Source organism: Gobio gobio, assembly GCF_949357685.1.
Source record: "Gobio gobio genome assembly, chromosome: 15".
NCBI lineage: Eukaryota > Metazoa > Chordata > Actinopteri > Cypriniformes > Gobionidae > Gobio > Gobio gobio.
The window spans coordinates 23,698,788-23,726,262 of NC_137108.1; the positions used below are offsets into that span (position 1 = coordinate 23,698,788).

Genomic DNA, 27,475 nt, shown 5'->3' on the forward strand with positions numbered 1-27,475 from the left:
AATTGTTACCAACGCTATTACTTTATTGCAGTTATGTTATCAACCAACTTTGCATGTGGATGATACCACAAAAGACCATTTTGAAAAAAATAAATAAACAAACAAGCAAACAAATAAATCTCATGAGGGAGCATGTCCCAAGACCCTGCTAAAAGTTAACACATCAATGTTCAAGCCAAAACTACGCCCTTGTTTTTGATAATAATTAAATTAAATTAAATTATTAAAGGGTTAGTCCACCCAAAAATTAAAATAATGTCATTTATTACTCACCCTCATGCCGTTCCACACTGGTAAAGAGTAAAAGACCTCCGTTCATCTTCATGCAGCAGTGTTTTGAAATCGGTTATCACTATATAAGTCGTTATTTAGTTTTTTTTGACGCACCAAAAATATTCTCGTCACTTTATAATATTAATATTGAATCACTGCACTCACATGGACTGATTTAAATATGTTTTAGTACATTAAGGGATCTTGAGGGTGTAAATTTCTTTGCTCCCTATGGAGTCCTCACTGAGCCTTCAGATTTCAACAAAATATCTTCATTTGTCTTTACCAGTGTGGAACGGCATGAGGGTGAGTAATAAATTACATTATTTTCATTTTTGGGTGAACTAACCCTTTAATATTAATTATTATTATTAATAATAATACTTATGCCTACATGTTGACTGTTATAATAGGCCTAATTAAAAATATAATAATTTTTACGTATAGGGCTATTTTTTATTCCTTATGGAAATGAGTTATTATGAAAATGTCAAATCTGCTCTTATTCATACAATGAAAATGCATGGTGATCGTTGGCTGTCAGACGTGTTCAGAACAGCCAATCACAGCTCTGTGGTGACCCCTGCTGGTAGATGGAAGACATGTTCCTGAAGCAATGTATTTTTGTTAATCTGACCTGGAACAACATTTGTGTTGGAAAATGTAGTCCTAATACTATCCCTACCCCTAAACCTAACCCTATACCCATAACTTATCCCTAGAAATCAGAGGGAAATGATAGGTGAATAACAGTGATGTAGAAGCTAACACTGGTTGTAAGCCTAAACTTGACATAAACTGTAAACTTGTTCCTCAAATCTGATTGGTTGATTAGAATGTTGTTCCAGTACCTGGTGAAATCGGGTTCACCATGTAGGAACAGTAGTGAATTACATGAATATCAGTATGCAGATTTCTCTTTCACAAAAGAATGACATGAAGAACATCACTTTTATATGATCTCTAAATCTACATGATTTAGAGGGCCCTGTTTGGCAGGACTGCCTAACAGGGCCCAAGATGATTTTATTAGCCCCTATAAAAATGTTATATAAAACCTGTGGCAAAATCATGCCATATTATCTCTAAGGGCTACAACTCCAAAATTTGGATAAAAATGGGAAGAGCGAATGAGCAATCGAGAGAGAGACAGGCGGAGGGATGTTGAGGGGAGGGAAGAGAAAGGGAGGGGGAAAGTAAAAGCCAAAGGATTCTGAAAAACACAAGGAGCAACAGAGGATTGGAAATTTGTAAGTATTATAAAAACGAATTCTTTTGAGAATATTACATCATTACCATCATCGTACAATTAACACGCACATAAAACAGAAAATATGCATTCGGAATGTGGGTAGTGAAGAATCTTAATGAGATGAATATGTACAAATCTGCCTTTCTCTTGAAAACATTTGCAGCGGTATAAGAAATACACACTTTAAATGAAAAAGTGTGTTGGTAAGTGCGTATACTGTGTGTTGGTGGCATTCATGCACTCTACATTTGAGTTGTCAGTTTATGAATATGTAATGGATCCCTCAGGCTAAACTATGGTCTGAGGGAATGCATAGGGGTACATATGTGTTTATGTGCGTGTGTGTGTGATTTTTGCATCTGTGTGTGTATGCAAGCATATGTGTGAGTTAGTTTGTTGAGTCCACAGGGAGGGGTGGGAATGCACATTCTTTAGTGTGAGCTCATGTCTTGGACACAGAGAAATACAGGCTTAGAGGAAAAGACTTGGGGAGAGAGAAGGAAACAGACAAAGCTGGACGGATGGAACAGCTGTAACTGATATCTTTAATGAGTGATTGAGAACAGAGAACTTATGTTCTGTGACATCAATAAATGAGAATCTGAATGAGTCAGAGGCAAATGGAAATCTAGGTTTTAACCATCTGCAGGTCTGCCTTCTCATATACAGAATCCTTTTAGAATTCGTTTGTTTTGTCCAAGTCTTTCGAGGATGTCTATAAATGGATATATTTTGGAATTGGTGGACGTGTTAAAAACAGGGCCTACTAAGGAGAAAATCTGTTCTGCCCACACACGGATACATAACCGGTCTGACAGTTGAAATGTTCCACAAAACAAAATTAAAGTGGATTCTCATCCAAAAGGATACAAATAATAAATGCTGTTCTTTTGACTTTCTTTTAATCAAAATATCCTAAACACGTATCACAAAAAATGTAAATAGCGCAACTGTTTTCAACACTGATGAGGAAATCAGCATAGAATGATTTCTGAAGGATCATGTGACACTGAAAATTGGAGTAATGATAATGATGCTGAAAATGCAGCTTTGCATCGCAGGAATGAATTACATTTTAAAACATATTAAAATAGAAAACAGAATTTTTTTTAAATTGTAATAATATTTCACAATATTACAGTTTTTACTGTATTTTTTTCAATCAAATAAATGGAGTCTTGGTGAGCATAAGAAACTTCTTTAAAGGTGTCATGAAATGGCTTTTTTATTTTTTTATACTGTTGTCTGAGGTCAACTTATGACGTTTGTGTGGTTTTTACATTCAAAAACATCATAATGAATAAGTAATAGGCTATTTTCTGCCTTGGTTTTGAGCCTCTCTGAAAAACACTCGGATTTGATGCTTGCCGCACTGAACACTTGGAAGTAAACGTCCACGCCTAGGATTGGATAAGATTTGCATATTTAATGAGCTTCAGCTACCGTCTGTCCAAGGAATCGTCTGGGGGAAATGCTCAGAGGACTCACAAAATATCAAACAAACACAATGATTAAATCACACACACACTCGCGCGGACACACACACACACACACACACACACACACACACACACACACACACTCGCGTCATGCGGACACACACTCGCGCCTGGCCCATGACGTTACAAGTCCGATCACGAGTGAACCAATTCAATAACACCTTCTCCACCCTGTGACAGCATGCTAAGGTATGTAATCAATAGATTTCAAACGATCTGTAATGTTATGCAAAACTAACACATATAAAAAAAACATGTTTTAGCCTACTCACATAAGTGTGTTCAGAAGGAAGCTTAGCTTATGCAGGGACGATCCTTAGCTCACGAGTCGGTGGGCGGGGCTACAGAAGCATATTTATCTGTAGAGGCGATGTCTAGGTCCTGTTACGTAAGAGATCCGCATATTATGAGAGCTCTCGTTTTCTGGGCCTGGTGTCAATAAAAGCTTTTCTTTGACTAACAAGGAAGTTTTCAGCTCTGAAACTTACAGGATATTCTTATATTACCATGACCTTTTATATATCAAAAGCTCAAGGGAAAGTTGATTTCTCAGTTCATCACCCCTTTAAAAAAATCGTACTGACCCTCTTGAACGGTAATGTATCAATAACCTTATAATCTTTATTTATTTATTTTTTACTCTGAAGGGGAAACATGCTTCCATACCATCCTTTCTAATTTCTAATAGACTGAAAACTGTTCCATGGTTGAATGATAAACATGCTCATAACCGTTCTTGCTCTCTGTTTCTCCAGCCCCTGAGCTGCGATCAGACCCCGTAAAGACCCTGAAAGATGGGCAGCTATCCAGTCTCTGTGCTGCTATGCTGTTGTTTCTTTGGTAGGTTCATCAAAACAACCAAACAGAAGCCAATTCATTTAATTAATATGAATGAATGATTCCTTTTGAATGCCCAGCCAACAAAACTTTTTCTGCTTTTTTCCCCCTCCTCTCACAGTACTTGTTACTGTCCGGGCACAACAAACTGGTAATTCACTATAACACTGTAACTATTTTGTTAAAATGATTTTGTGAACACTTGAGTGTGTTTGGAGACTGGGCCTAGTTGTCACAATGATTATATCTCAGTCGCTATAAGGAAGTCAAAACGCACAATTACACAAACACTTGCTTTTCATCTATGCATTATATAGATATTTTCATAAATGTTGGGGGCAAGTTGCCACATGATTTATCTGTTGAAATTTTCTAAATAATGCAATTAAATTATATTTTTTTGCTGTTTCATGAATAATTTGAGTTTTACAGTCATTTAAATGTATTGTTATTTTTTTTTACCAAAAGTCTATAAAATAGTCTGAGTAACACTCTAAAAAAATGCTGGGTTAAAAACAACCCAAGTTGGGTTGAAAATGGACAAACCCAGCAATTGGGTTGTTTTAACCCAGCGGTTGGGTTAAATGTTTGCATAAATCAAGCCAATTGCTGGGTTAAAACAGCCCAATCTTTGAGTTAAAACAACCCAATAGCTGGGTTAGTCCATTTTCAACCCAACTTGGGTTATTTTTAACCCAGAGTTTTTTAGAGCGAAAAATTATAGAAAATCATTAAAGAAAAAAATCAAGAAAATATTTATAATAAATGTATATTTGTTTTTGAGATATGCCAACCTCGAAAATATATTATATCCGGTAGAAATTGCTATTTAAAAAATAAATACATTTAAAAATCACAAATGACTAAAAGAGTCATATATATTATAAAAAAATATAAACAATAAAAAAATAAACTCTAAAGAATATTCAGAAGAAAACTAGAATTGTATTATTTATATACTTTATTTAATAAGTTCAGTTAAATATTATTAGTATTAAAAATATCATTTATAATATTTATATCAATATTTAAATATTTTATTACATTAATTTGTAATGCCACTCCTATTTTCAGTAAATTAAAAAAGGATGAGAACTGCTGTTGTAGAAAATGTCTCTCTTGTCTAAAAATAAAGTATTTTATTAATTATTTATATTGTAAATAATACTCAAAAGTCCTTGTTGTGACAACTCACACATTTGCCTGTTAAATGAACTGTATCTTTTTCCTGGGTCATAATGGCAAAAATGTTCTTTAGCTCTTTTGTAGCCAAGACTTAAAGTACTTAAAGTATTAAAGTATAAAAACTAGGGCTGTCAAAAGAATAATCGCGATTAATCACATCCAAAATAAAAATGTGTGTTTACATAATATATTTGTGTGTACTCTGTATAATTATTATGTATATATAAATACAAACACATTCATGTATATATTATAAATATGTATATAAATATTTGCATGTGTAAACTGTATATAAATTTATATAATTTATATTATATATAAATATTTTATATATAAATATAATACATTTTTCTTAAATACATACATGCTTGTGTGTGTTTTTATATATAAATAATAATTATACAAAGTACACACACATATATTATGTAAACACAAACTTTTATTTTGGATGAGATTAATCGCAATTAATCTTTTGACAGCCCTAATAAAAATAAACCTACCTTGAGTTAAAAGCATTCGTATAGTTTGCTGTACTTTTCTTTTTCTTGCCAGAAATAACAGACATTGATGCTTTGCCACCACCAGGTGAGTTTGTATATACAGTATATGCGAGTACACCATTTGTATCAACAGTAAGACAATAATAGTTGTGTTTCTGTCCCACAGACTGCAGAGAGGAAACATACCCCTGCACCAGGATGTACTCTGTCCATCGACCGACAAAGAGATGTATCAATTCGCTCTGTCTCTACAGGTGGCTAACATACACTTTAAAGCTGCTTTCTCTTTCATGCTGACATTCCCCTCTGCTGAACATACAAAAAGAGGTTTGTATTTGACATGGTGCATGTGAAATAAATGACATGTTTCCTCCAGTCTTCCAAGAGTCTATGTGATCAACAAGGAGATCTGTGTGAGGACCGTGTGCCAACAAGACGAGATCCTGATGGGTGAGACATTCAGTAACAGACTACAGAACAACCCACTAATGTGAATTGGAATTTATGATTTTTGAATGGACTATATTGTTATATATATTATCATAAAGTATATTACCCCACCCCCCACCTCCAAATTCAACTTATAATGGTAGTTCTGATATCTTTAGATTACTTGATCATTTCCACCTTCTACCTTCTCTCTGAAACATTTACTTAATCAATATTTGTGTTGTTTTTCAGTAAATGCATGTAAATATCAACAATATTAAAAGCAAAACTGATATTAAGAATGGTTAAATCTAAAAAATAATAATATTTAAATATTAATATTTAATTTTCAAGGAATACCTTAAATTGATCAAATTCCATCTTGTTAATTTTTTATTTTTAAATAACTCATTAAATAACTAATTTTAGTGTGATTTGTGCTTGAAAGAAGAAAACGCTGGTTGGGTAAAAAATAACAATAATAATAAATTCTTAATATCTTTCACTATCATTCAAAAGTTCAGAATCAGTAAAAAAAAAAAAATTTTTTTTAAGAAGACTTTCACGCTTACCAATGCTGCATTTATTTGATCCAAAATAAAAATGTACAATCTTAAGGTCTCTTCTCTCTCTCTCTCTCTCTCTCTCTCTCTCTCTCTCTCTCTCTCTCTCTCTCTCTCTCTCTCTCTCTCTTTCAGCTGAACTCTGTAGAGAGAAATCTGGGTGGCCAAAACGACAAAAGAGGACAACTAGTAGACGCTGTCGCCATGGCTACCCAAAAACCTGGGCAAACAAGGCCTAAAGTCAGATGGATGACAGAAAGAAAAAGAGGAGAGTTCTGGTTCCAACAAATACAACACTTTAGAATACTGTTCCGTCTTTAATAATAAACTACACAGGAACAAATGGGTAACGCATTATTAACACTCTAGTAGCTACTATTAACTAACAAGAAATTCTGATTAACGAATTAGTAAGTAATAGCGCTCAGTTGAATGTGGTACACTATTAGCTAATCAGTAACTACTATTTTTTCATACCTCCCAGAGGACTACAACTACTAAGACCTACTATACACAGATTCGAAATTAACATGAATAATTCATAATGTATAATTAATTCTAAGTGAATGTAACAGTAACCCAATAGTAATGACTCAAGTAGTAACAAATCCTTCAGAAGGAACTACTAATTATTTGCATCAGTATTCTAAAGTGAAAAGCATGATTAATATCCCTAATATTTAAAAAAAAAAAAAAAAAAAAGCACTCCCTAATATTTTTTTTTTTAAAGCTTTTGAGGTTTTTGTAAGGTTTTGGATTGTAATTTCTTCCGATGGATTTGGTAACACTAGTTGGTTAGGTTACTTTGTTTTCCCCTTAGAGTACTGATCCAAATAATTAGTCATTCCTTTAGAAGGAAGAAGTAACACTTGAGTCATTACTATAAAAAACCTTCAAAAGTCAATACTAGAGAAAGTTAATAGTAGTTACTAGAGTATTAATATTGCGTTACTCATTTGTTTGTTATTGTGTAGTTATTCATTAATGACGGAACAGTATTCTAAAGTGCTACCCTTTAAACCTGGTGTGTTCCTAAAAGAAACAAAAGCGGTCACAATCATTACTGTTCATTATCAATTTACATCAATTTGTATCATTTTATATTTTGTTCTTGGAACTGAAATAAGCTTGGTTGAATGTCTCAGCGTTTGTTTTAAGACTGTATTTTAATAGGATCACAAAGGGCATGGCAATGCACAGCTCTGGTGCTGAAAGTTAAAGTATAGCCCACTGTGTAACCACTATATGTGCTTTATATTCTTCTAGTATTCTGTATATGTCCACACCGACCACTGTAAGTAAAAGAGCACATCCACAATAGCAAATAAAAATATGTCTCATTTATATGTTTCAGAATTAATGTTTCACTCTCAAAGATCAGACTTGTTTTGGACTTTTATGTTTTATATGTCAGGATGTAGCCTAATTGTTGTGTATAGCATGGGATGTTAGGATAACCTGTTATTATAAAACTAGAGATTCATCTTTAAAGTCAGCGGAAGTTGCATTATAGTCTTTTCTATTATGACTGAGTGAAAGACTGTGTCCGAAATTGCATCCTACTCTCATAGGTAGCCTACTTGTTTTTAATAAATCCGCTAAAACGAACGTTCTGTAGTAGTGTGTGTGTGTGTGTGTGTGTGTGTGTGTGTGTGTGTGTGTGTGTGTGTGTGTAGTATAAATGAAATCTGAACGTACAATAAATGCCATGTTGTCATTATCATATGACCTACCAGCATCAGTTAAGTCGCTTCATTGCCATTCATAAATCCTCCTGTGGCCTCATGGGATAGTCAGGCGTAGTATGTATGCGTATGCACACTCTCGAATGGGAATATCGGTGGGACTGCGTCATTATGAGTACTGTGAATTCAGACATAGGCCTACTTCTTTTGTCACATACTGTTTGAAGTTTGAAGTGCAATTTCGGATGCAGTCAAAGCTTGCGTGAAGACACTTTCACGTTTTATTCTACGACATAAAATACATCAGTATTAGCCCACTCGTGTTTTTTTTAAGCTGTCTTGAAAAATGCGGTTGTTAACAAGTGGCTAAATGGGACAGAGGCTGTCGAGGACAATGAACGTCATTGCGCCGAAAAGGTAAACTCAGTCCGCTGTTACAGCCTCGTTATGCTCATAATTGTGCTCTTATTAATAATTCTAACTCAAACGTTCTGGGATTTTTTATTTTTTTAGATAAAAACTGAAAGAGTTGTCGGAAACTAGTGATGGTGACGTTGAATTTTGTGGGACCGTGTGGTGTAGGCTAACTTAGTCCATTTTCTTTAGCTTTTCACTTCTGGCAGCTGCATTTAGGCTTAAAAAGTAATAAAAGTTGTGTTCATCTGTGATAATTATCTTGATGGACAAAACGTGTTAGTATCATAAACTTTTTTTTTTTTTTTTTTTTTTTTTTTTTTTTTGCCATAATCCAAAAGCCTATGGGAAAATCCCATTGGGTTTTTCTCGAGGGAACCAGTGAAATGCTAACTGCAGCCAGGTTGGCCTACAAAGTGACATCATACCTGTACTCTATTTGCATGTAGTATCACGGAATGTTATAAACAGATCAAACAGTAGAGGGCGACAGACATGATTAAAAGACTGCAGAAAGCAACTTGCTTTGAAAACTTCTCTGAGTAATTCATTGTTTTGATAAGAGATAAATAATAGAAATGATGTAATGATTTGATTTATGTTCTGTCTGGTGCCTGAGATGGTCATTGTGGTCATGAATAACACATTTTTAAACAATATGTCGACAATATGTTTACTTATATGTAAACAGATGGAAGACAGAAATAACTTTGTTATACTTGTGAAATTGTCTTCCTATTTTCTTCTCTGGATTGAGAATCAATATCACCGGAAATGCTGTATAAACCTTTCTACTCCTACGGTGTTTTGAGTAGTTTTGTACATTATTCATGACAATGCCTGCATCTGCATGTGACAAAAGAAGTGTGTCCGAATTCACAGTGGGCTAGGCCTACTTATAAAAGAGTAGGCTAAAGTACACGGATGACAAACTTCTTCCGTGAGATTCTGAAGTTTGCATACGATGGATACTTATTATCCCATGAGGCCACGGGAGAGGATTTATGAATGGCAGTGAAGTGTAACTGACGCTGGTAGGTCACAATGGCAATGACAACGTGGCGAATGTAGTACGTCCAGATAACATTCATAATACACACATTCATACTGTAGTATATATATATACCGATCAGGCATAACATTATGACAGGTGAAGTGAATAACACTGATTATCTCTTCATGCGGCACCAGGACGTAGCCTACTATGGGAAGAAGGCAAGCCGGCGTAGGCAATATTCTGCAGGGAAACCTTGGGTCCTGCCATCCATGTGGATGTTACTTTGACATGTACCTACCTAACCTAAGCATCGTTGCAGACCATGTACACGCTTTCATGGAAACAGTATTCCCTGGTGGCTGTGGCCTCTTTCAGCAGGATAATGCGCCCTGCCACAAAGAAAAAAATGGTCCAGGAATGGTCTGGATGGTCAGGAATGGATCTCAATCCAGTTAAGCATCTGTGGGATGTGCTGAACAAACAAGTCCGATCCATGGAGGCCTCACCTCATAACTTACAGGACTTAAAGGATCTGCTGCTAACATCTTGGTGCCAGATACCACAGCAATCCTTCAGGGGTCTAATGGAGTCCATGCCTCGACGGGTCAGGGCTGTTTTGGCAGCGAAAGGGGGACCAACAAAATATTAGGAATAATGTTATGCTTGATCGGTGTATATATATTCTACGACAACATAGATGGGAAAACAGATCCCTCTACTGGACACAAGGGAAACAGGGAGACATCTGTGTGGGAACATTTACTGTAGGACCCTGAAATAAAAACTAAACAAGCAGAAATTTGCCTTGCTAAAAAAATATTCTCGATGAGGGGGAGATCTAGAATTCCCATCAGGCATAGGCTATTGTTATCAGAGTGTGTTTTCTTTTTGACTCAATTTTTTTGTCCAACACATTATTTCTACTGTAATTATGACAGCACTGCTTATTTTCAGACCTTGGTATAGCTACTACAACTGAGAGGGTGAACCACTTGAACCACAACTTTAATAAATTAACCACTATTTATTTAGCGATTCCAGAAGATCCAAGATTCTGATTCTGTATGTTTTCAACGAAAAAAATATTTATTGAAGGTTGAGGAGAGAAAATATGATTTCAGTCTGCATTGTGAATTTCTTTCTCTTTTCTTTTGTCTAGATTGAGAATTCCTGCTGGTTTATGCTGGATTTTTCAGCAGGGATGTTTCAAGAAAGCAACATAGGGTCACTCACTGTCCACTAACTGTCCAGAATCAAGAAATGTTAATAAACTGGAGAAAGTGTGGGCAGAACTGCTTAGAAATGTTGCACTTTCAGAGTCCCCCACACAGAACATACCAGCCTCAACAATACTCATGATGTATACACTGTGTAAACAACTGCTAATATCCCCATTAGCCTGTACTGAGTTTATCCAATTTGGTCAAATTAGGATGTTAGGATGGAACTTCAATCTTCAACCCCCTGGCCATGGACCTCTTGGTGGGTGGAGCAGTGACCCTGTTACAAATTGAATAAAAATAAATAGAAGGCTACTGTATTGATGCATTTGGTCCACGAAGAAGACAAGGAAGAAGGTCAGCATAGAAATAATAAAATAACTTTTATAAAACAAACTAAGGCCATCTTCCAAACAGAGTAGCAGTGCTCAAAACACAAACAACACTTTAAAAAAAAAAAAAACACCCGGAAAGTTAACTGGTTATTTGAAGAAAATTCCTTCATACAGTAAATCGTGCCCTATTTTTACAGACTTTTTTTTACAGTGAACACCAGACAATGAACAAAAGAACGGAAAGGCTTAAATACACAAGATAATGAACTGAATGCAAACAGGTGTGATCTAATCAATGAATCATTTGATGAATAACCATGGAAACGTACTAGTGGCGGGAAAATAAGAACAGAGGAAAAATATCTAGAGACTATAAGGCACGCAAAACAGGAACACAGTGAAAATGAAACCAAAACTGAGCATAACTGTTACAATAGGCTACATTGTTATGATACTTACATTGAAAAACCATTCAAATTATTATCATTACTGATGTTCAAAGTTGTATACTGGCACATTGCATTTTAATTTGCTTCATTTTAATGTTAGTGGGACAATGAAACATTCAGCTAACTTTTAACTTCTTAACTTAAGCTTTGATTAACTTTTGTTAAATAGCCTACATAAAAACATTTAGTCATTCAAGCAATAATAATGACGATGACAAACACTACTGTAAGATTTGAAAATATGTTTTAATGAAGTTTCTTATGTTCACTAAGGCTGCATTTATTTGATCAAAATACAGTAATTATGTAAAAAAAAAAAAAAAACTCCAGTGTTATAAAATAGTAGGGGTGTGCATTGGGACTGCCCTCACAATTCGATTCGATTACGATTCAACAGGTAACGATTCGATTCAATTCGATTCTACGATGCATTGCGATGCAACAAAATTCTACTGCACACAACAAGGCACATTTTTAATCAATCATGAGGCAATACAAGCAGTCAGATATTGAACAACAGATTTTATTGGCTGCTATGTGTGTATTATCACTCTCCTGTATCTTTGACATAAATGTCATTAAATAAAATAAAATTGAATGGTACAGGGTATTGCATATGGCATTTTCAAACCTGAAAAAGAAAACATAAATCACTGCTTTCAGTGCTTTGAATGAGAAATGTTTCTCTTCTCTGCTTTAGAACCATTTGAAATTAAATAGAGCAATAATAACAGCCAACTTTTTCCAGCAAGAACATAAGTGTTTTAATTAATAAGTAATCTCCCTCCGCCTCAGCCATCTTGATTGTTGTTGTTGTTATGACCCCGGAAGTAATTGAAACTTCACAACTTTATTGTCCAACTCAAGGCCAGAAAATAAACGATGACATAATCGATTATGGCACTTAGCCGCATCGATGCTGAATCGTGCATGCCCCGCATTGCGATGCATTGCCGAATCGATTATTGTTGACACCACTATAAAATAGCCTATATTATTACAAAATAAGTGTTTTCTATTTTAATATATTTAATATATAATATATTTTCAAATGTAATTTATTGCCTTGATGGCAATGCTGAGTTTTCGGCAGCCATTTCTCGAGTCTTCAGTGTCACATGATCCTTCAGAAATCAAGAAACATTTTGTATCGATTCTTATCAATTATTCTTAATATTTTTGTGGAAACCATGATATATTTTTCCAGGTATAAAAAGCACAAAAGAACCAAATTTATTTAAAATGGAAATCTTATTCTAAATATCTTACACTTTATAAAATTAATGCTTCCTTGCTGAATATTAATTTTTTTTCAATGTTTGTATGAAACATAGTGTTAATACTGGTTTATCATAGATAGAATAACAGAGAAAATGGTAATGCCAAATAAGAGCTTTTATTTTGACATCCAAAATAACCACATTAATGCTATACATATACAGTACAAGATCAGGTCAAATTCAAGTCAAAGGATTCAAGTCTCAGATAATACAGCACCATTTCTCTTCATCCCAGTCGGTTCATATCTCAGTGTTCATTGATTTGTGAATCTCATATTTGTGATCATAGCCCGAGTAGAGTAAAAACGTCCCTCAGATCCTCAGTCTCGCAGGGCTATACAGAGAAAAAGAAAGCAAGTCATTTAGCACTGACAAATATGCTATGACCTCTGACCTCATCAAATGTTTACATTTACAGCCTATAGTATATGGATCCCTTACACAAAAGTTACTATTAATAAAGTGAATACAAGTAAAGTGGGGCATGCACTTTCTTAAAGGATTAGTTCATTTCAAAATGAAAATTCCCTGATATTTTACACACCCTCATCTCATCCAAGATGTTCTTGTCATTCTTTCTTCAGTCGAAAACAAATTCAGTTTTTTTGAGGAAAACATTCAAGGTATTCTTCTCATAATGGTTTTCAAGGTCCAAATCAATGCCGTTTCAAAGGGCTTCATAGGGCTTCAGACGCTCTCCGTGATCCCAGACTAAGAATAGGGTCTTATCTAGCAAAAGATCGGTCATTTTCAACACAAAAAAAAAACATACTTGCGCTGCTATGCGACGTGCTAGTGATTGCGCAATCACATCGAAAACGTCACACTAGAAGTAGACAGAAGAACCTCCCCCGTGTTTACAAAGTGCACATGCAAAGACTAATACAAATGCCCTTTATCAAAAAAAAAAGGTAAAACAATGATGTCAGACGATTTTGAAGTTGAAGATGAAGTGTTTTTTGGTAGTATTAGTTTTGTATTAGTCTATTAGAGTTTGTATTAGTCCTCGCACGGTCGCTTGGGGTGGTTCTTTTGTCTACGTCTAGTGTGACGTTTTCGAAGTGATTGTACAATCACTAGCACGTCGCAGAGCACCACAAGATCAGCAATTTAGGTTAAAAACTATATATATTTTTTTAATTGAAAATGACCCATCGTTTCGCTAGATAAGACCCTATTCCTCGTCCGGGATCGAGCAGAGCGTCTGAAGCCCTTTGAAATGAGATTGATTTGGACCTTGACCATTTTGGTTGCAATTGAAAACCATTATGTGAAGAAAAATCCTGGAATGTTTTCCTCAAAAAAACTTAATTTCTTTTCGACTGAAGAAAGAAAGACATGAACATCTTGGATGAGATGGGCGTGAGTAAAATATCAGGGAATGTTCACCCAAAAATGAAAATTCTGTCTTTAAATACTAACCCTCATGCCGTTCCAAACCTGTAAGACCTTCGTTCCTCTTCAGAACACAAATTAAAGCTTACGGACCCCTCCGTAGACGGCTATTTAATTACCACTTTCAAGGCCCAGAAAGTTAGTGAAGAGAAGACATTATTAAAATAGTCCATATGACGGTTCAACCTTAATTTTTTGTGTGTGGCCATCACCAGACCAAGCTCAGTTTAAGATTGAACATTGGTCTGGGGAGACTGCTATGTATTTTCTACTACACAAGAGGTGTGATAAACGAGCATAATTCAAATGACTCTGTGCGCACTTGGATAGTCCTTCAACCAATAAGACCACAAGAGGCGTGATCAACGGGCAACGACCCATCGCTTCTCTATCCGTCATCGTGTTAAACCCGCCAACTGCGCGTCAGGTGGATAAGCCTGTGATTGGTTCCCGAAAAAGTGTAACAGAAGCAGTAGAAATGAATGTACAGGTTGCTGGGGGAAATCAAATCACCAGGCAGATCAGGCTGAGTTTACCCAGTCTAGTTGAGAATACTTTTATGCGCAAAAAACAAACAAAAATAACGACTTTATTCAACAATTTCTTCACGTCTGTGTCAGTCTCCTACGCTGTACAGTGCAGCGTTTCCGAGTTACAGCAGAGCTACGCCAGAACACCGGTTACCATTGGCCGATGCTGTTCACGTGAGCACCACGACTCATGCATGTGATGTTGACGCAAGAGCTGGCCAATGTGAACTGCGTAGGAGACTGACACAGACGAGAAGAAATTGTTAAATAAAGTCGTTATTTTTGTTTGTTTTTTGCACACAAAAAGTATTCTCGTTACTTCATAAAATTAAGATTGAACCACTGGAGTCACATGGACTATTTTACCGATGTTTTTACTACATTTCTGAAAATGTCAATTAAATTGCTGTCTATGCAGGGGTCAGAGAGCTCTCGGATTTCATCAAAAATATCTTCATTTGTGTTCCGAGGATGAACGAAGGTCTTGAAGGTTTGAAACGACATGAGGGTGAGTAATTAATAACATCATTTTTGGGTGAACTAACCCTTTAATGACTAAATTTGTTATTGCTATAAATTGCCACATCAGTGTAATCTCATATTAGTCCGAGTATAATTGAATTTAGTTAGTATTCAATATATTCTTGTAATTTAATGCCAGATTGTATTAAAATGATTGTAATTTTGTAACCTGCAGGATCCGATTGAGTTTTCGAATGAGTCGGACAGAGTTTTGCTGAAGGTCATCCCAGGCTTTAAAACTCCTCTCCCTCCGTGCAACAAATGTTTGCCAGCAGTAGAAATAGTCTAAAAACAGAACAGAATCTAGTAAAGGACAAGTGTGGCATGTAATTTGCCACATGACATCACACATATTAACCACGCCACCTTTGTTCCATCCCCCATTTACCTTTATAAGTCATCACAGAGATCTGCACTCCTGCCCTCTTCAAGTGTCGCAGTCCTTCCCTCTCCAGGCTGTCCTCTTCATCACAGAAGTAAAGGCGTGACACAAAGATTCTTAGACGCAGGTTGGGCGTCTGCGACAGGAAGTCGGAAAGGTGTTGAGCACATTTAGAGCAGGGCGACCAGGAGCAGAACCAGGTCACTGAGTAACATATTCTCGCACCGTCCACACTGGAACCACACAGGCCCGGACACAATGCACCCAAGTGACGCAGAAAGAGCAGCTTGAGATGAAACAGGAGAAAAAAGATACAGATGGAGAAAGAATGAGTAAGAGGAAAGTTATTATATCTATAATAATGCCTTTATGATAATATCTTTTCATATTATCAGTTCATCTTCCCCTCACTTCTACATGGCAGCCGGAGCGATTGCGCAGGTGTCCGAAGTCGAAAGAGAGGGAGTTTGGGCCGGTGCGTCTCTTCACTACAAAACAAAGGTACGTCTCGTGTCTCCCTCGGGCCCAGCGCACATTCTTATAATGGAAGATAAATTTCTTCTGGGTCATGAGCACACTACAGCAAAAAACATGACACTCTGTTATTCATTTGCATCACATTTGTCATTACAAATAGATAATGGAGTACACTCTTCTTTTTTAACCCTCTGGTACTGTTTGTGTGTTGGTCAAAAATTACAGATTTATTTTTGGTAACACTTTATTTTAAGGTGACGTAGTTACATGTTACTACATGTACGTACTTACTATAGTAATAACAGTAAATTATGCATAATTATAACCCTAAACCAAATCCTAACCGTAACTCTATAGTAAGCACACGTAGATAATTAATATTACTCAGTACTTATGTATCAGTACAATGTATCTACATCACCTGAAAATAAAAATAAACCTTTTTTTATTTCAATGAAATTATTGATTATATATATATATGCAGTGATTATAATCCATTTATTCACTTTTTGAGCATGGACCTGAAAATTTAATTTCCAACTTAAATTGTCATAAATCATAAATGCTTTGAAGCACAGACTTATAAATGTGTTCTATTTTTAAAGATGACACGTTGCAGATTATTGCTGAAGTGAAAAAAAGTTTAAAAAAGTGAGCTTGAAAAAAGTGACAAAATTTTACATTAAATGCACAAAAATAAAATGTTAATTTTTTATATGAAATATATATTTTTCAAAACATGTTTTACTCTTAAACTGTGAGAAAATCAAAGCCATAAATCTATACAAGCTGTGTTCCAAATTCGAGGTTAATATCTCAAAAAATGAGCTTTCAGTAAAAACTTGTTTGTGCGCAACCAAACGTTTCCAATAAATACAATTCGTCTCCCATTCATTTCCAATGCAGTCATTTTTGACCGCGAACAATACAATTGACTATTTTTTTCAGGACCATTTAACCTTTTCGAATTATGTCCATGGTTTTTTTGTGCGTTCACACAGCTAGTGCCAAAACCTTTACCAAGTTTCGTACCATTCCGATGAAGTAAAAAATTATATAAATAAAAAAAGTTAAATTCTTTTGTCAAAAATGACTGACCAGCACCAGACCAGAGGGTTCATTTCCTGTAGAAAATATAAAAGAATAAATGTACATAATTCAAGATACATTCTCTGGAAACATGTCTTGTATACATCATTCTGATTCTCAAATAAATGTCTGGCAAATGAAAGGATTTTGAGATATTTTTATCGTAAGAAAAATACTATTTAAAACATTATTAACAACTTCTAAACTGTAATATTGTGCTAAAAATAGTTACTTTCAAATGTAAAATGTAATCACATATAAAATATAATCATAAAATGCAATCACATCATAGGGATCTTTTGCACCTCAATAGACTCCCAATACAGCATCTTGTAATGATCACATTGTTCAGCGTGACTAGGACACCTGCAGTCATTAGTAGTCGGTTGAGTTTAGACTTGCTTCTCAACCATGTGCATTTAAAAATAGACTCAGAGCAACGTGCATCTAATCATTTCCACAATCACTCACAGATATTCATACTAATAACTATCAGTTTCAATTTACACCTTCTGAAACTGGAGAAAGTCTGAAAACAGGTCAATGCACTTGCACGTCATTAAAGTGCATGAACCAAATGCACAAATGCATTGATTTATTCCTTTATCAATAAGTTCTTATAAAGATGGGTATATAGCTGGCGTTATCTGCATACAACATATAGACTAAAAAAATCCCCCCTTGTATCTCACTATCACTTGTTTTGTTTTCACTTACCTGTCCAGCTTGCAGATCATTCCGAAAGTCGAAACTTGCTAACTCATTTAGGCACAGTGAGAGTTTAAAAATGGGTTGAGGAAGAGGGAGGTATAGAAAACCTATGACATACTCATATAGCTGTAAGAAAGAGGGTCCCTGATTGGGTGAAAATGGTTTTCAAACCTGTTTTGGAGGGTGAGGTGCATTTAAACAGTGACACGGCTCAATAATCTGTGTATGTGATATTTAAAGAGATATGTAAAAGAGTCTTAGCTGCACAGACAAAGGACAATGTAAATCAGAAAAGCATACATGCGTTGTAGAGGTTAAATTGTGAATTGGATGGCACAATGGAAGGATGCATGTCTTTATTATCTATTTTTTACGTTTGTTTAAGTTTCTACAATAGCACTTGACCTTGTCTTAACCGCATATTTGTCTCTTGAGAGTTTGACGTGTTTTCTAACCTTTTTGCTCCAGAATGTGCGTCAGAAATTGCTGCCAACAGCATAACCAAAGCCAGTTGGAAATTTCCAGATCTCTTGCACCAGTCAGGGTACCCTCCACTAAATTTTTCCCACACAATTTCAAAAGACAACCCAAACACTCTCATATACCTTCTCTCTCTTGCTCAAATTTTCTCCATCCGCACCCTTTCCACTTGTTTAGTTTTTCCCACAGGGAATAAAAAAAAAGGGGGGGGGGGTTGTTTTACTACAGGAGGTCACCACAACCCCTGGAGAGACTGTCCCAGAGGTTTTTTCCAAAAAGCCACTTAAACTTCACACAAGCATGCACACTAGCGCACAGGTAGCGAGAGGGCCCGGGGAATCTGCCTGGTTAAGGAAGGAGAGTAAAACACATCCGCTGCGTGCTTATTCATTTGTTTCCGTCTGCAACTGTCTTTGACTCTTTCCTGGTGACTTTAAAGTTGGCATCCTGTGTGTTTGTCTGTCTCCAGTCACTCTACTTCACCCTCTCATGCACTCTGCGGCCAGGGAAATCACCGCTCCCCAATGAGCTCCCTCTCAAGTGTGTGTAAGTGTATGTCTGAATTCGAACATCTGGAAGAGATCTGTCTGCTCCCATGATTTACCTTCCGACCACAAGTCTTTCTGAGGTCTTACCACAATGTGCTATGTGTGTATAACATGGGAAAACAGAGAAAATAATATACTGTAGGTCCTGCTCCCGTTAAGGTTGGTTCTCATGATTTTTTTAAAAACCTGATAACTATTGCTTTAATGTGCATTATCAAGAAATCCTCATCCTTACAAACATGTTTTTTCTTTCTCTGGAGCACAAAAGAAGATAGTCTTAGTGCTTTTTTGATAATACGTTGAAAGTCAACTGGATCTGATGTTGTTTTGAACCCCATTGACTTTCATTGTAAGGACAAAAACAGCTTAAACATTCTTCAAAATATCTTCTTTTGTGTTCTGCAGAAGAAAGAATGAAATGATGACAGAACGTTTGGCTCTCACAGGTGACCCAAAGCCCACTTTCCTCCATCTCTTGTTGATGGTGGGTAATGAAGACCACCACATTGTGTCAATGGGGACAACAAATGAATCGAATCTTGGCCGGAAATGCCAGGTCATATTTTCCGAAACCCACCCACCCACACACACACGCACACACACACACACACAAAGAGTGAAGCCCATCGTGCAGACAAACTCAACCACAACTCCAAACACACTTACTTTCCAGAGTCATGAACTCACATCTGTTTCCTGGCGACAATAATAGTTACACATCAGTTAGGAGGATCTAGTAGCAGGTGTTCAATTGCCTGAGCAGTTCTGTGCATTATAACAAAAGCTCCTCCACAACAAACCAGCCACTATGACTTGCAAAAGCTACCAAAAGGAAAGATGAAGTAATTGTGCTCATTAGTTGACTAACACAATTGCAGCCCATAAAAGCTTAGTGGCTGGTACTAAAAGAGGTTTTTACATTAGATTTGTACATGTGCATGACAGACACGACACTGTCTGAATAAAGAAAAGGGTAATGGATCTACTACTAGTAGATTCATATATATACATATATCTCAATGTGAGTAAACTGAAGAGGTCGGATAAAAGATAAAGGTTTCAGGTAGCAATTCAAATCATCCTGAAACTGTATGAAAACCTAAGCATGCATAATACTGTGTACTGTAAAGTAATACCAAAACCAGAAAAATGAGTACAACAGGCCTATATATATATATATATATATATATATATATATATATATATATATATATATATATATATATATATATATATATATATATATATATATATATATATATATGTTGTTTAGTTAGCTCAATAATCGATTTTAACAGTAAAATGTCCCATCTTGTAAATAAAAAGTGTGCTTAATTGTATTGAATGAACACTAATGTACTTATATTTTTAAAACTGTACTTAAGATAATAAAGTATTAATTAAATACGATACCACTTAAGTGTACATAAGAGAGTACACTTTCATGACAATCGCTGCGTCTGAAATCGGATAATATCTGAGTAGGTAGTACATTTGAATTTACTTCACGCTCATTAAAAAAGTATGTTCCATATACAGACAAACCAAAAATGATTGATTTTATCAAAGAGGGTGACCAAAATTATTCAGACACTTTGACCTGACCATGTTTTGCTTAAGTGTTTTTTCTTTAATTGCTAATGCGACCTTTTACACCAATCCCTGAACAGAATTAAGCATTGCTTGGTCATTGGTTGACCTAAATTGGTATTATATAATTGTGTACTTAAATTTAACAGCTGACAGCTGATTGGTTGATTGTAATCCATCACATACCTTTCTATCAAAGTTATCTGACATTTTCAACATGAATTAGTTCTGACACAGTTTAACTCTGAGTTCTTGTCATATTTTATTCCCATTTTCTAAACTGTAGCGAATAAACTGTGATAATGTGAGAAAATGTTGGTGTCTGAATACATTTTGGTTTGACTATAGTATGAATGTGGGTAGTATGAAATGAAATTCGGACATACATACTACATCGTTCGTCTGCGTCCGAAATCACATACTTTTTTGAGTAGGCACTTATTTGGAATAAGTAATTACTTCACTATATAGTTCTATATAGTATAAATGTGTGTAGTATGAATGTTATCTGGACGTACTACATTTGCCATGTTGTCATTATCATTGTGACCTACCAGCGTCAGTTACGCTTCACTGCCATTCACAAATCCTCTCCCGTGGCCTCATGGGATAGTAAAGAGTTCATCGTATGCACATTCAGAATCTCACTGGAAAAGCAGGTCATCCTGGTACTTTTTAGCTTACTTACTTTAGCCTTCTATATAGGAGGGAAGTATGCGATTTCGGATGCAGCCTATTTGGACATACTGCTAGGCCTACTACTCTTTTGGCGTAGGCCTACTGTTTTTTTCATACTATACAGTAGGAAAGTATTTGATTTTGGATGCAGCGTCTCAGCACACTTAAGTATACTTTTAAAAAATTCAGTTTAATAATGTCAAATTAATAGCTTTAATTTAAAGTAAATTATTTGTACATCGATTTAATAATCTTTTGTTGTGTTTTAAATAAGTGCACTTTTGATGTGTCGACTAACATACAAGCACAAGAACTGTGGTGTTATTTGATATTATATTTAAATTGAATGTATTTTAAATGTACTAAATTGCAACTTCATCATTACAATAATTACATAAAAGTTTCAATAGACAGTCAGTACATAGATAGATAGTCAGTACATTTGACAGCATTTAGTTATTACTTAAGTGGGTCAGAAACACCCTCAAAAGTTCAGTTCATTGCATTTAATATATTAAAATGTAAGATGATATACAGGTGCTGGTCGTATAATTAGAATATCATCAAAAAGTTGATTTATTTCACTAATTCCATTCAAAAAGTGAAACTTGTATATTATATTCATTCATTACACACAAACTGATATATTTCAATTGTTTATTTCTTTTCATTTTGATGATTATAACAGACAACTAAGGAAAATCCCAAATTCAGTATCTCAGAAAATTAGAATATTGTGAAAAGGTTCAATATTGAAGACACCTGGTGCCACACTCTAATCAGCTAATTAACTCAAAACACCTGCAAAGGCCTTTAAATGGTCTCTCTCAGTCTAGTTCTGTAGGCTACACAATCATGGGGAAGACTGCTGACTTGACAGTTGTCCAAAAGATGACCATTGACACCTTGCACAAGGAGGGCAAGACACAAAAGGTCATTGCAAAAGAGACTGGCTGTTCACAGAGCTCTGTGTCCAAGCACATTAATAGAGAGGTGAAGGGAAGGAAAAGATGTGATAGAAAAAAGTGTACAAGCAATAGGGATAACCGCACACTGGAGAGGATTGTGAAACAAAACCCATTCAAAAATGTGGGGTAGATTCACAAAGAGTGGACTGCAGCTGGAGTCAGTGCTTCAAGAGCCACTACGCACAGACGCATGCAAGACATGGGTTTCAGCTGTCGCATTCCTTGTGTCAAGCCATTCTTGAACAACAGACTGCGTCAGAAGCGTCTCGCCTGGGCTAAAGACAAAAAGGACTGGACTGCTGTGGTCCAAAGTTATGTTCTCTGATGAAAGTAAATTTTGCATTTCCTTTGGAAATCAGGGTCCCACAGTCTGGAGGAAGAGAGGAGAGGCACACAATCCACGTTGCTTGTGGTCCAATGTTAAGGTTCCACAGTCAGTGATGGTTTGGGGTGCCATGTCATCTGCTGGTTGGTCCACTGTTGGTCCACAGCACTTCATGCTTCCTGCTGCTGACCAACTTTATGGAGATTATGCAGATTTCATTTTCCAACAGGACTTGGCACTTGCACACAGTGCCAAAGCAACCAGTACCTGGTTTAAGGACCATGGTATCCCTGTTCTTAATTGGCCAGCAAACTCGTCTGACCTTAGCCCCATAGAAAATCTATGGGGTATTGTGAAGAGGAAGATGCGATATGCCAGACCCAACAATGCAGAAGAGCTGAAGGCCACTATCAGAGCAACCTGGGCTCTCATAACACCTGAGCAGTGCCACAGACTGATCGACTCCATGCCACGCCGTATTGCTGCAGTAATTCAGTGCTGTACATGCTCATACTTTTCATGTTCATACTTTTCAGTTGGCCAAGATTTCTAAAAATCCTTTCTTTGTATTGGTCTTAAGTAATATTCCAATTTTCTGAGATACTGAATTTGGGATTTTGCTTAGTTGTCAGTTATAATCATCAAAATTAAAAGAAATAAACATTTGAAATATATTGGTCTGTGCGTAATGAATTAATATAATATACAAATTTCACTTTTTGAATGGAATTAGTGAACTAAATCAACTTTTTGATGATATTCTAATTATATGACCAGCACCTGTATATTTATAATAATGTCCAAAATCATTAAATTCAGTTTAAACTAAAGAATATTCTTTTAAACTATATTATTTCCCTATTAAGTATTCTTTTTAGTGTACTTTTTCACAGTGGTGTGTGGTTCTAAAACAATAGTCAAACAGGTTTAGGTAAATTAGCAACAAAAGCCTTAAACGTGACAGTGCAGCTTTCTGCTGCAGGTGAGCATCAAGCCGACCACAAAGTAAACTGTATAAACATCCGGTGGTGAATGACTGCCAGGGGTGCTAGAGTGAGTGGTTAAGGTATAGCTGGTGTTTTAAGCTAACCACACAGCATGAGCAAGTTTTAGTTTCAAATACACTCAGCGTCACTAAACTGTATCCACCCACACACATTTAGAGTAGCATGCGGGAATTAACTACTTGCAATGTGTTTTGCAGCAAATTTAAATTTGCAGCAGATCGGGCTGGTTGTGAGAGATTGAACTCAATTTGCAATGAGTTTGTATAATGTTGTGCCTAGGTTTGCTTCTGGTGAAATGTATCAGAGCATTTCAGTGCAGCTAAACCACAGATATTTTGGTATAGAACGATCAGTGAAGCAGAAAAACAGATAACCATGCTTGGTAGAAACAGGTTAAAAGGTTTTACACAGTGAGCTTAATTAAAAGAGCAGTTTATTCAATCCACAGTCAAGGGAAACAAACAACATTTTTCACAAAGAGAAAAAAACCCATATAAATACAATATAATAAATAAGGTGAATAAATAAGGAAAACACATGTACGTAAAGCACTATATTTATCCACTTGTCTTTTATAAAGCCTCCAAAAAATCTCTTTAAAAGCAACCCATGCTATAAACAAGATGACTGATTGTCCTTTCAGCCTCAGACTGACACCTTCACGGTTCAGGCTTTGAAACCCAGTGATGATTCTGTCATGTTCAACATTATTACAATTTTCTTACGCAACTTTATCAATTATTTTTATAAAATAATACATATGATGGCAAAGCCAGAGTTCACTTGTGTCAGTGATTCACTGGGACGATGTGAAAATGAACAAATCCATTTGAAAATTAAGCATAATATTCCAGGTTCAAGACAAGTTAAAGGGATAGTTCACCCAAAAATGAAAATTCTGTCATCATTTATTCAATACAAACATTCATCCAAATATCTTCCTTTGTGTTCAGCTGAACAAAGAAACTTATACAGGTTTGGAACAACTTAAGGGTGAGTAAATGATGACAAAAATGTTTATTTTTTGGTTGAAAAATCCCTTTAAGCTCAACTGGCAGCACACAACAAATGTGTGTTATTGATCTTAGTGTGAACTATTCAACAAATCCTATTCACTAAGACCTAACAAGTCCACACAATCCTCAAAAAGTCACATACATTTTTTTAAACACTAAAGATGATTGAGCTTAACATGTATTGAACCCAGAATATTCCTTTAATTATGTGTAAAACCTTTAGTTTCTGTGTCAAGGACACTTAGAGATCCTTAACAAACACTTTAGTTAAAGGGAATCCCAGCCAACCCTTCTCTGGCTCTTCATAATCATCATCCTCCTCCTCTCCCTCAGTCCCTGCAGTCTCACCCTGCAGACGATAGCCCAGCCTCCTGAAGAAAGCTTCTCCTACCCTGGAAGGAAATGGCACATGGGCGTAGACCCGCCGTATGCCACTCTGCTTTGTTTTGGACTCCAGGCCCTGCACCAGCAATCTGCCCAGTCCCTCTCTGCGGTACCAAGACTGGACCACCAGCCTGCAGATCCTACAAACACCGTCCCGACTCCAACCGTCTCTAGCCACGCATCCCATGACCTCCCCCTCAGAGTCCGCAACCCACACCTCTCCAGCAACCTTTGCCCTCTCCTTCAGCTCATCCTCATCCACCTGCTCTCTCTCGTTTGTCGACTTCTCTTTGGCTTTTTTGCGACGTCTGGTTTTCTCCTGGTTTGTGGTCAGTTTGGCTCGGCTGAAGTAAGGATTGGGTAGATCTGGCTGAGTGTCTGCATGGTAACTACTGCCCACGTAGTCCCAATATGGCTTGCTGGAGCCCAAGATGCCCACCGATCGCGGGATGGTGAGCTTGAGGTAGATGATGAGGAGGAAGACGGGAATGACCAAGGCCATGATAAAAGAGTGCAGCACACAGCGGAGGATGGAGGACAGAGTGGCCAGCATGAGGAGAGCGAGCGGACGGGTCAGAAGGTGAAGAATCAGCCGGTTCTCCATTCCCTCACATCCTTCCTGCAAACAAAGATAGAATGAGAGGAGAAAGAGCGATTCGAGAATCTCTCTTAATATTCACGTCATAACATTAAGGTTGAAACACTGTAGTCACATGGACTATTTTAACAATGTCTTCACTACCTTTCTGGGCATTGAAAGTTGCAATGACACAGCTGCCTGTGTGGGGTCAGAAAGCTCTCGGATTTCATAAAAAATATCTTAATGTGTGTTCTGAAGATGAACAAAGGTCTTACGCGTTTGGACCGACATGAGGGTGAGTAATTAATGACCCTTTAAATGTCACTGTTACAGTCGCTTCCAAAGTCATGGGTTCCATTCCCATGGAATGCATGAAATAATAAACTGTATAACGTCAATGCAAAAGCAATTGACGTTAGTAGCTTTGGATAATGGAAAAAAAAAAACCCATTTCATTAAAGCTGAACAAGCATGTGTAGTATTTCAAAAATATACTTTAATCCTTCACAGTATACACAAGAATGAAAATGTATTTCTCTCTAATTAATAAGGACAAAATACAACAGTCTAATACTAAAAGATTTAGAAGCATTGATAGTGTGCAAATATCCAACTACCTTATTCAGTGTGCTTGTATAATGTAGCCTACCTCACACTGGTGTAGAGAAATAACACATAAATCACCCGTCAATGGGGTATCATATTAATGTCTATCTGTGTAGTTCTTATATGGCTAAAATTAAGATGCTTATCACTGAATATTGCATTTGGCCTAAGATGAGCTGGTAAAATATAGATATGAGGCACTAAAAACAGGGAGAAAGAACAAATGAAAAGAGAACTGGTGAGAAAAATATTGAATCGCACCTTGACGAGAGCCTTAACAGATTCAATGTCCTTCTCCTGCATCCTCCGCAAAGCTACATCACCAAGATCCAATCTAACCATCTTACCTGAGGGACATTATCAAAAAATACACAAATAAAACAGTCATAACTCATGTTAAACATAAAAACGATGAAATCTGAATTCACTCTAGATTTCCATCTTATTTCAGAGAATTCAAACTGCAAGAAACAGGAAAGTCTCTTAGGAATAAATGCAAATAAAGAAGACTAATTTAAAGTGATAGACTTGTGGGTTACGTATGACTGCCTCATTGTTAATAACATCTCAAACATTTATGGAAAATAATACAAATAAGAAAAAACAACAATGTATGGATGGTTTATGTTTTTCAGGCTGTGCAACTGTTCCGGAAGCATTTATCAGGTTTAAAGTGGCAGCTGTACGTTACCGTTAGCTTGCTCCGTTAACCCTCATGACACTTTTTAAACCCTTATATGGTAAACGCCGCCCTTTTTATAGCTCAATCTATGGCTACCATATACACAGCATGCGTGCCTACTTACCTAAAACTCAGAGACGCAGGTATTGCTTTAAAAGCAAGGCAATACCCTCATCTGTAATCGATGTTACTTGCAGTGTTGAAGGACTTAAGGATTCAGCGTTGTCTTCCCGCATGGAATGTTATTTTTTTCAACCAATCCTCATCCGGGAATACGACCCTGCGCAAACTGCGTAGTGTGGATGCGCACGTAGCGGTTTAACCTTTCGACGCAAAAGCGCATGCGCTCTGCGTGGATTTGACTGGAGACGTTATAATAACATGAATTCGTTACATTTATTATGCTTTTCTCAGCACTCAAGGCGCTTTACATGGAAGGGGATCTCCTCAACCACCACCCACCTGGATGATGAGATATGTGCCCATTAAGCTAAAATTCTCTAAATTGGTAGCTTATCTCTGTCTGTAAAAATAACACTTTTCAGTGTTAATGTATCCATGAAATCTAACCAAAAGTTTACCTACAT

The 27,475-nt window shown here is 36.3% G+C and overlaps 3 protein-coding genes across 3 annotated transcripts; 1 reads left to right on the top strand and 2 right to left on the bottom strand.

Moving 5' to 3' along the window:
• The first annotated feature begins 1,413 nt into the window (after positions 1 to 1,413).
• mfap5 (microfibril associated protein 5) lies at positions 1,414 to 9,436 on the top strand. Its single transcript, XM_079836791.1, has 7 exons — positions 1,414 to 1,523; positions 3,780 to 3,864; positions 3,983 to 4,012; positions 5,599 to 5,631; positions 5,713 to 5,800; positions 5,923 to 5,996; positions 6,674 to 9,436. The coding sequence occupies exons 2-7, from the start codon at positions 3,819 to 3,821 to the stop codon at positions 6,775 to 6,777; spliced, it is 375 nt and encodes a 124-aa protein (XP_079692917.1). The 5' UTR covers positions 1,414 to 1,523; positions 3,780 to 3,818; the 3' UTR covers positions 6,778 to 9,436.
• A 3,765-nt stretch (positions 9,437 to 13,201) lies between these two features.
• aicda (activation-induced cytidine deaminase) lies at positions 13,202 to 18,050 on the bottom strand (the record flags this gene model as incomplete). The annotated part of the gene is made up of 5 exons (XM_079836932.1): positions 13,202 to 13,252; positions 15,535 to 15,650; positions 15,754 to 16,033; positions 16,159 to 16,324; positions 18,031 to 18,050. 5 exons carry the CDS (start codon positions 18,048 to 18,050, stop codon positions 13,202 to 13,204), a joined length of 633 nt encoding a protein of 210 aa, XP_079693058.1.
• A 5,988-nt stretch (positions 18,051 to 24,038) lies between these two features.
• nat14 (N-acetyltransferase 14 (GCN5-related, putative)) lies at positions 24,039 to 27,152 on the bottom strand. The gene is made up of 3 exons (XM_079836813.1): positions 27,013 to 27,152; positions 26,468 to 26,553; positions 24,039 to 25,639 (listed from the first exon to the last, which is right to left on the bottom strand). The coding sequence occupies exons 2-3, from the start codon at positions 26,546 to 26,548 to the stop codon at positions 24,878 to 24,880; spliced, it is 843 nt and encodes a 280-aa protein (XP_079692939.1). The 5' UTR covers positions 26,549 to 26,553; positions 27,013 to 27,152; the 3' UTR covers positions 24,039 to 24,877.
• Between the last annotated feature and the right edge of the window lie 323 nt (positions 27,153 to 27,475).

What these genes read in the sequence shown, in the direction of transcription:
- nat14 (XM_079836813.1), bottom strand. Translation starts at nt 26,548, where the DNA reads ATGGTTAGATTGGATCTTGGTGATGTAGCTTTGCGGAGGATGCAGGAG. An exon ending in CTGTTAAGGCTCTCGTCAAG is followed by an intron (nt 25,640 to 26,467) that starts GTGCGATTCAAT and finishes CTTTGTTTGCAG; the next exon opens with GAAGGATGTGAGGGAATGGA.
- mfap5 (XM_079836791.1), top strand. Translation starts at nt 3,819, where the DNA reads ATGGGCAGCTATCCAGTCTCTGTGCTGCTATGCTGTTGTTTCTTTG. An exon ending in TGATGCTTTGCCACCACCAG is followed by an intron (nt 5,632 to 5,712) that starts GTGAGTTTGTAT and finishes TCTGTCCCACAG; the next exon opens with ACTGCAGAGAGGAAACATAC. An exon ending in AATTCGCTCTGTCTCTACAG is followed by an intron (nt 5,801 to 5,922) that starts GTGGCTAACATA and finishes TGTTTCCTCCAG; the next exon opens with TCTTCCAAGAGTCTATGTGA.